At 44.5% G+C, this 10,065-nt stretch overlaps 1 protein-coding gene across 1 annotated transcript; it reads left to right on the plus strand.

Annotated features, from left to right (window-relative positions):
* Nucleotides 1–527: 527 nt before the first annotated feature.
* Nucleotides 528–3,252, plus strand: id4 (inhibitor of DNA binding 4). The gene is made up of 3 exons (XM_078414871.1): nt 528–1,064; nt 2,585–2,652; nt 2,982–3,252. The coding sequence occupies exons 1-2, from the start codon at nt 720–722 to the stop codon at nt 2,630–2,632; spliced, it is 393 nt and encodes a 130-aa protein (XP_078270997.1). The 5' UTR covers nt 528–719; the 3' UTR covers nt 2,633–2,652; nt 2,982–3,252.
* Nucleotides 3,253–10,065: the final 6,813 nt, after the last annotated feature.

The following is a 10,065-nucleotide window of genomic DNA, read 5'->3' on the forward strand; positions in this document are numbered from 1 at the left end:
CATCCTGACACTTAACACACATCCTGACACTTGCACACTTGCCACACACCCTAACACGTGCACACTTGCTACACACCCTAACACATGCTACACATGCTGATACTTGCACACTTACTACACTTCCTGACACTTGCCCACTTGCTACACACCCTGACACTTACACACTGGCTACACATCCTGACACTTACGCACTTGCTACACATCCTGACACTTACGCACTTGCTACACACCCTGGCACTTACACACTCGCTACACACCCTGACACTTGCACAGTTGCTACACACACTGACACTTGCTGTGCCCCTGGTCCCGCCCACTCTGGGAACGAGCGCAGCCATTGGAGGCCGATTCGTGGGGCTGCTGCCCACCCCCGGCGTGTGATTGATCGGCGGGGCCGTCGATCACCCTGCTGCCCACCCCCGGCGTGTGATTGGTCGGCGGGGCCGTCGATCACCCTGCTGCCTAGCCCCGCCCCCTCCACTGCTATAAAGGGCTGGGTGTTGCAACATTTGCCTGTATTCCACATTCACTGCAAGCAGGCGGAGGCAACCCTGCACAAGGCAGATAATCACCCACAAGGCTGACCTCGCTGGGGCTTTTAAAAAAAATCCTGTCTGACTTAATTCCCTCGTTTGCAAAGGACCAGACTTGCAGGGGTTGTAGCCTGCGATTGGCATCTGCAGTAGGGGGGGTGAGCAAGTATTGCTGTCTAGTTTGCAATGAAGGCGGCGGGTGATGTTCCGTCTCTGAAGAAGGCAGCGGCGAGCTGCGGCGAGATGGCATTGCGCTGCCTGTCGGACCACAGCCTCAGCATCGGCCGCTGCAAGGCTGAGGAGGAACCCCTGGACCTGCAGTACGACATGAAGGATTGCTACTCCAAGCTCAAGCAGTTGGTGCCCACCATCCCGCCCAACAAGAAGGTGAGCAAAGTGGAGATCCTGCAGCATGTCATCGACTACATCTTGGACCTGCAGCTGGCGCTGGAGACGCACCCGGCTCTGGTGAGGGCTCAGACAACGATCGGCTGCCCCAGGGCGCCGCTAACAGCACTCAATACCGAACAGGTAAAACCTAAAAGCCCAGCGCCGGTTATAAACTTCACTACTGCTCTGCATTCCTTTAAATGCAACATTTGCCTCCCACATACATTGCTACTTACCAAGCTCAATCAAACACACACGCACATATATATATATATATATATATATATATTAGATTTCATTGTAGCTATATATTTATATATCCAAGCTTAAACAAATCTATCTAATATGTATATTATATGTATAATATATATGTTATACATAGCACATATATGAATGCTACTCCAGGCTCCAGCACATCTATAATATATATATATTACACAACATATATATACGCTGCCTGTATATATATCAGCGATCGGTGTGCAGTTACGGATATATGTATATGTATATATATATGTGTATATATACATACATATATATGTCATATATATGTACATTAGATAGATGTACTTGAGCTTGTAGCAATCCTACACACACACACACACATATATATATATATATATATGTGTATATATATATGTGTAGGATTGCTACAAGTTCAAGTACATCTATCTAATGTACATATATATATGATAGATTTGGATATATATATTAGATTTGTGTTTTATATATATATTTTAGACCCATTTACGATTTTAAAAAATATATATGAAATACATTTTGGGAAACAAAAGGGGGAATTTATTACTAATATGTCAACTGTAGTTATTATTCCCCTGGTGGGGGTTTTTTTGTCTTTAAGTCTCACTGTTTCAGGAGATGGTAGGGGGTGGGGGGCGGGTGTGGGATTCATGTTCACGGTCGTACCATTGTCTATTCTCCACACCAGCAGTGGCAACTCGCGTCGGGGTTACAAGCATGTGACACCACGGAGATATATTGATGGATATTCCCGGTGAAAACGTTAATTGCAGTAACTGCACACCGATCGCTGCCTGTATTTCGCACAGTGAAGATAATTAATTGTCACTCCTTGTCACTGGTCCCTCTAAGAACGGCGAAATGGCAGGTTAAATGATAATAATGTAGTTTCATTCTGGACATTCACTGAAGTGAACACTGGCCCTTGTTGGTGATACACTGGGATATATCTCCGTTTACTGCGGGCATGTCATAAGGCGGTTTCCCCCTCCCATCTCCCCTCTCTGAATTCACTTAAATGTGACCACGACACAGAGACAACAGGCGCGTTTCGGGCTTTTTTTGTTAAAAAGTACGAGAGAGGGGCGAGCATGCAGAGCGATGCAATTGTCCCACCTCTGTGTGCCTTTTTGAGGGTTATTTAAAAATCCCAACTCTAAGTTCAATGGCCACAAAAAAACCCCCACAAGGCTGATTATTGAGAGGTTGGTGGATTGGGGTGTTTACAAAATAACATTGGGTGAGAACAAAAAACGATGTGCTTTTTCAACCCATGGTAAAAAAAAAAGTGTCTCTCTCGACCCCCCCCCCCCCCCCCCTCCCCTTCGTCCTGTCAGTGCGTGGATTTTTTTTTCTCTCCCCCTGAACGCGTTTTTCTCTTTGTGTGTGTGTTACTACAGAGTGGGTCGAAAGTCAGAAGACAGGAGGACAGTATTTTATGCCGCTGATGCGACGCTGTGGGTGGGAGGTGAGGAAACATCTTGCACTGTCTCTCGTTCAACATTCACTTTCGGTTTAAAAATAACAGGGGGGTGGTGGGGGGAGGAGGAGAGCGACAGTCCAGCGTTAGAAGTAAACGTCGCCGCTGTTTGAGATTGTCTTTACAGGCGTCCATCCGCCTTGCGTTTGTAGTTGGTGCTGGTGGGAGCGGGGCTGCTGTTTGACCCTGGTTTGTTCTGGGCTACTGATCATGCATGTCTTGTGTTCTGTTGATGGCGCCAGTCAGTCTGTGCTGTTTTTCACACATTTTTCTCGTATTTCCCCCCCCTCCCTCTCCCTATTCATTTTATTTTACAGGTGCGACCGGCGAATCTCACACACACTCACACACACATATAGATACAGACATACACACATATATAGATACAGACATACACACGAATCTCACACACACACACACACACACACACACACACATATACATATAGACACACACACACACACACACACACACACACACACACACATATACATATAGATACACACATACACACACACACACACACACACATATACATATAGATACACACACACACACACACACACACACACACACACAACCAGAGAGGGAGAGAGAAGAGAAGGAAAACAGAACAAAAACTAACCCTAGCGTTCAACGCCTGAACCCTGCCCGGCGATTCCACCCTGAGAGAAAGGGCTTATGCCAAATCATTTCCCATCTCTTATGCTGCTCGTAGCGTTTTACCCGCAGATTTTTTTTTAAAAAGAAAAGGAAACAAAAACAAAAAATTAAACCCAAGCCTGTGATCATGGGCGAAACTTGAGGGGTGAGGAGGGAGGGAGGGAGGGAGGGAGGGAGAGGGGAAGAAGTCGAGATTTCGCAGGCTGAACGACGCCTTGCCTGAAAGCAGAAGAGGTGGGGGGGGACGACGACAAAAATCCCTTGTTAAGGAGACCAGAAAGTTTCACTGGCTAAAAGAACTGATTCCCGACGCTCTTGCTAATTCAGCAGCCTCTTTTCAGAGGTGCTGTCATCTGTTTCAAATCGGCGACTGGTCGGAACTGGAGTTGCCGATTGACCATTTAAAATTGAACCTAAACACTATGTATAGAAGTACGATGCGGGGTCGGGGCAAATCTTACCTGCTGTACAAAGTCAAGATGTTCTTTATTGTGTCCGTGGAAATGTATATGCTTTAATAGATCATTGTAATTATAAAATATTTTTTATTAAAAAAGATTTTTGTACAGTTTTTTTACAGAGTTTCTTTAATTCCTCTCCCCCCCCCCCCACATACTTTCTAATACGCGCAAACGTGAATTCTATTCAGAATTAAATTAAATTGTAGTGCAAGTTATTCGAAGAAACTGTGCCCAGAAATTTTAAAAGAGGGGAGGGAAGAAATAGGTGCTTATTTAATATTGAAATCGGCGTGCTTTAAATAGTTAATGGCAGGGTTTATATCATCACTAACACAAGTTTCATTTATTTCATCCTTTTGCAGATTATCTTGCGGAATACCTCGAGTGTGGCCAAATGACTGGGGAAATTTTAAAAATAATTCCCATTTCCCAATTCCCCACTCCCAATCAATTTCCAACTGATTGAAAACCGTCCCTTGAAAGGCAGATTTATAATTTTTAGCGCAGTTCAGAAAGGATTACATGTTACACCTGTGTGCGTGTTTATTAATTTTTAATAAGATAACTAGTTTGGAATAATTTCGAGGCTGGGTTAATTAGCAACAGAGCCGGGTGAAGTCAGACACACAGTTGCAAATGCTTTCCTCTTAAGACAACAATTCCGCGCATCAAATCTTGCAGAGGACGGTGACATTAAAAAAAAAATCCAACCAGTTATTCGCGCAGTTAATTTGTAGAATGACAAATTAATATTTGACGGGGAGGGGAGGGGAGGGGAGGGGGGAACCACACTGAAATAAACAGCCCCGTTCCATCTCTGTAATAGATTCCCAATCTCCAATTCATGGACATGAATTTTAGAGAGAGAGAGGGAGGAGAGGAGCAACAGCGTTCGGTTTGGTTCAGAACCCTGCTTTTAATTTGCTCATCTAATCCCCGTCTCTGAATTTCACACCACTCATCTCACCCCCAGGTTTAACTCCGACCAAATAACACCAACTGGAATTTGGCAAACAGACTTGACAAGAAGACAACAACAACAATAACAAAAAAACCAAATTTGAAATGAATCATTTAATGACCTGACACGAAGAGGGTTTAGCAGCAAGGACATTGTTATTGTCTATAAAAGTTTGCGGGTTTATTTTGTCTGTTTTGGTCTTAACCCCGGCGTCCAGTGAGCGGTGTAATGAGGTTAGCGTTAAGGACAAGGAACAAACACGTTCGTATCCAAGTGCTGATCACTTTGCCTAGAATCGTCAACTCCGGGAGTTCTGGATTTCATTGATACAGGGAAACGGGAATATGCTTTTGAGTGATTTTACTTTGGCGGTCGGATTCGAAGGCAGGACTTTTGAATGTAAATATAAGCGCTGTCTGTCTATTTTTCAATGACACTCAATGCGGTATAAAGCGGGTGGGTAAGTGTAGGAAGCAAACTGCGGGTGGCTGGTCTATACCGAAGGTAGACACGAAACGCTGGAGTAACTCAGCGGGTCAGGCAGCTTCTCTGGAGAGAAGGAATGGGTGGCGTTTCGAGTCGAGACCCTTCTTCAGAGGTCGGATGGATAAGGACAATGTAAGGGTAGGAACGACGCGACATTTCAGTCTGAAGAAGGGTCTCGACTCTTTCCTTCAACATCACCCATTCCTTCTCTCCAGCTGTCCCGTTGAATTACTCCAGCACTTTGTGCCTTATCTGCCCGAAATGTCACCTATTCCTTTTTTCTCTCTCCAGAGATGCTGCCTGTCCCGCTGAGTTACTCCCAGCATTTCGTGTCTTTATCTGCGATATTTCAAAAGGCGTGCGGCAGATTTATGATATTAATGGCAACTACTTGAGTTGTGTCGTGGAGTTTGCAATTGCTTATCTATGCTGCGATTATAAATTTTGAAAGGGTGTAAAATATCTTCCCTTTGCACCGTGACGAGAGGAGAGAGGGGGAAAAAAAGGATGAAATATGGGTTTTATAGGGAGTTACTCCAGCATTTTTTTTGTGTCTATCTTCGGTGTAAGCCAGTATCTGCGGTCCCTTGCTATACCTACTAAGGGTCTCGACCTGAAACGTCACCCATTCCTTCTCTCCTGAGATGCTGCCTGACCTGCTGAGTTACTCCAGCATTTTGTGAATAAATACCTTCGATTTGTACCAGCATCTGCAGTTATTTTCTTATACCTACTGATAAATTGTGTTGTGGGTTGAGGATGGATGTGGGGTGGGGGGGATTCGCATTGTCTGAATGAACAGCAGAACAGAACAGAACAGAAAAGACTACCACTTATCCTTTAACACCGTCCCACGCCCCGCTGAATGGGACTTATTAAACAGGATACTTACATTAATTACGAACGACCTGATCTCGGTGTGTAACAGACTGGCTTCACAGTGGTAACAGCTTGTGGGACTGGACACACGAGCATTTAGCATTTAATGGAGTGAACTTTAGAGTTGTGGGGGGCTGCAGATGTTGGTTGGAAACGAAGGAAGACACACAAAAAAAAGTCAGAATAAGGATCTCGACCCGAAACGTCACCCATTCCTTCTCTCCAGAGATGCTGAGTTACTCCAGCATTTTGTGTCTTATCTTCGGTTTAAACCAGCATCTGCAGTTCCTTCTTACACTTTTTGTTGTTGTGCCTATCAATGGTGTGGAGTAGTGATTTGATTAGGTTCCTGGTAGTATAAGAAAATAACTGCAGATGCTGGTACAAATCGAAGGTATTTATTCACAAAATGCTGGAGTAACTCAGCAGGTCAGGCAGCATCTCTGGAGAGAAGGAATGGGTGACGTTTCGGGTCGAGACCCTTCTTACTCCAGCATTTTGTGATTAGGTTCCTGGAATCGGGCTTGAACAGCGCGAATGTGTTGGAAAGGAACTGCTGATGTTTGTTTGTACGCCGAAGATAGACACAAAATGCTGGAGTATCTCAGCGGGACAGGCAGCATCTCTGGAGAGAAGGAATGGGTGGGGGTTCGGGTCCAGACCCTGCAGGCGCGAACATAATTTGGAGACGGTTTAAGACAAAAAATCAAACATGGACAAACTTCCGTATATGATTGATGATCTTGTTAGACAACGTCGGCTTGAGTTCTTCAGACTGAAGAAGGGTCTCGACCCGAAACGTCACCCATTCCTTCTCTCCCGAGATGCTGCCTGACCTGCTGAGTTACTCCAGCATTTTGTGAACAAATACCTTCGATTTGTACCAGCATCTGCAGTTATCTTCTTATAGGCTTGAGTCGTGCCACACAGGTCCGGCCGACTGTGTAGCTGATGGTATTTTCACACACACCCTTGAGTAACAGCACCGTTGTCGGCGTTAATCTATTGAACATTGTTTTATAATTCTGTTAGACTTCTGCGATTTACAAATGCCAGCTCAACAAAACCACACAAGAGTCAAGAGTGTTTTATGGTCCCAGATAGAACAATGGAATACTTACTTGCAGCAGCACAACAGAATATGTCAACATAGTACACTGTAATAATAATAAGAGAAAAAAATGGTTCAGTGTGTGTACAAACACGCACACACACATACACAGGTACACATTTAAAAAACCCAATAATAGTGCAATAATAACAATAATCGTCAATGTAGCTCAGAGCTTATTTGTGTTTATTAGCCAAATGGCTGATGTTGTTCTATCCTCGGTTATCTTTCAATCTGAAAGAAGGGATCCGACTCGAAACGTCAGCTGAGTTCCTCCAGCTTTTTGTATCTGTCTGTCTTCGGTTTAAACCAGCATCTGCATTTCCTTCCTACACGAAACGCCACCTATTCCTTTTTTCTCTCTCCAGAGATGCTGCCTGTCCCGCTGAGTTACTCCATCCAGCACGTTGTGTGTCTGTCTGCCTTCGGTTTAAACCAGCATCTGCAGTTCCTACTGGGACACATATTCCCAGGTGCCTGTGTCCGACCGAGCAATGGTTGTGTCCTGTATACTACGTTTCTTACATCCTGACCCATTCAGGAGAAGGAACAAGATTCGAAATTTAAAACCAGAGCCTTTGAAATTAGGGGGACTGCAACAAGATAAAATGCTTAGGGGAGGAACTGCTAGGTGCTGGTTTAAATATATCTCTCGTCCCCCCTGACTCTCAGCCTGAAGAAGGGGTCTCGACCTCAATAGACAATAGGTGCAGGAGGAGGCCATTCGGCCCTTCGAGCCAGCACCACCATTCAATGTGATCATGGCTGATCATTCTCAATCAGTACCCCGTTCCTGCCTTCTCCCCATACCCCCTGACTCCACTATCCTTAAGAGCTCTATCTAGCTCTCCCTTGAATGCATTCAGAGAATTGGCCTCCACTGCCCTCTGAGGCAGAGAATTCCACAGATTCACAACTCTCTGACTGAAAAAGTCACCTATCTATTCATTTCCTCCATATGTTCTGCCTGACCCGCTGAGTTACTCCAGCATTTTGTGTTTGCAACCAAAATAAATAATATTTATATTTTTTAAATGGATGCAACAACAACAACAACAACAAAAAAAACACAACACACATTTGTTTAAAGCTCTAAAAATTTTTTAAAGCAGTCGCCCACCCTATTTTGTGGAAGGTTTGGCCGATGTAGTATAGCAAGGCGCTTTTGTTTTCTATTCTGTTCAGATGTTTTCTGTGCAGTAGAGACATCTGTATAGATTGGGACAGGCAATGTTTTCACACGCCCACGGAGAAACAATTATAGATCGGCTGGTAATTTGCGAATTTTAAATACACCGCTGGGAAATTCCAAACGGGTAACATCCCAAACCCAGGACCACGGGAAAAGCTGCTGCAGAAACGCTACCAGAAGCCACACAAACACACAGAGCAGGTGAAGGATTTCACGTTCAATTTTGCCCCCTGCCGGCTGAGCAATGCCCAAGAAACAAACAAATAAATGGCTAGTGAAGAGCATTTCCCATTATCTTCCTCTGCTCACAGTCCTCGTTGAGAGGATTTGAGTATAGGAGCAGGGAGGTTCTGCTGCAGTTGTACAGGGCATTGGTGAGACCACACCTGGAGTATTGCGTACAGTTTTGGTCTCCTAATCTGAGGAAATACATTCTTGCCATAGAGGGAGTACAGAGAAGGTTCACCAGATTGATTCCTGGGATGGCAGGACTTTCATATGAAGAAAGACTGGATAGACTCGGCTTGTACTCGCTGGAATTTAGAAGATTGAGGGGGGATCTTATAGAAACTTACAACATTCTTAAGGGGTTGGACAAGCTAGATGCAGGAAGATTGTTCCCGATGTTGGGGAAGTCCAGAACAAGGGGTCACAGTTTAAGGATAAGGGGGAAGTCTTTTAGGACCGAGATGAGAATTTTTTTTTTCACACAGAGAGTGGTGAATCTGTGGAATTCTCTGCCACAGAAGGTAGTTGAGGCCAGTTCATTGGCTATATTTAAGAGGGAGTTAGATGTGGCCCTTGTGGCTAAAGGGATCAGGGGGTATGGAGAGAAGGCAGGTACGGGATACTGAGTTGGATGATCAGCCATGATCATATTGAATGGCGGTGCAGGCTCGAAGGGCCGAATGGCCTACTCCTGCACCTATTTTCTATGTTTCTATGTCTTTCTGCAAATAACATGGATTTGGTCAGCACAGACCCACCCAATAATAAATAGCCAATATGTGTGCATCTGTCAAGATATATGTGTGGGGAGGAACTATTAAAGTGTGGAAACAAGGGGAAAAGATTTAATAGGAATCTAAGGGGCAGCTTTTTCACACACAAAGGGTGGTGGGTGTATGGAACAAGGTGTAGTTGAGGCAGGGACTATCACAACGTCGAATAAGCAGTTAGACAGGTACATGGATAGGACAGATTTGGAGGGATATGGACCAAACTCAGGCAGGCGGGACTAGTGTAGCTAGGACATGTTGGCCGGTGTGGGCAAGTTGGGCCGAAGGGCCTGTTTCCACACTGTGTCACTCACTGACTCAATGCAATGCTAGTTTAAACCAAAGACTGACACAAAAAGCTGGAGTAACTCAGCGGGTCGGGCAGCATCTCTGGAGAAAAAGGAATATGTGATGTTTGGGGTGGAGACTGAAGATGGGTCTTGATCCGAAAAGTCAACTGTTCCTTTCCTCCAGAGATGCTGCCTGACCCGCTGAGTTACTCCAGCTCTTTGTGTCTATCTTCTGCCAAAATATATGTTAGATGTAAAGTGCAGATTGTTATAACATTTAAGATACAATTCATCTATAAATTATAAGCCTTGGTTCAATTTTAATCGATGAAGTTAACTTTTTTTTGTGTTTCAAATAAG

This window comes from Rhinoraja longicauda, chromosome 2 (assembly GCF_053455715.1).
Source record: "Rhinoraja longicauda isolate Sanriku21f chromosome 2, sRhiLon1.1, whole genome shotgun sequence".
Lineage (NCBI taxonomy): Eukaryota > Metazoa > Chordata > Chondrichthyes > Rajiformes > Arhynchobatidae > Rhinoraja > Rhinoraja longicauda.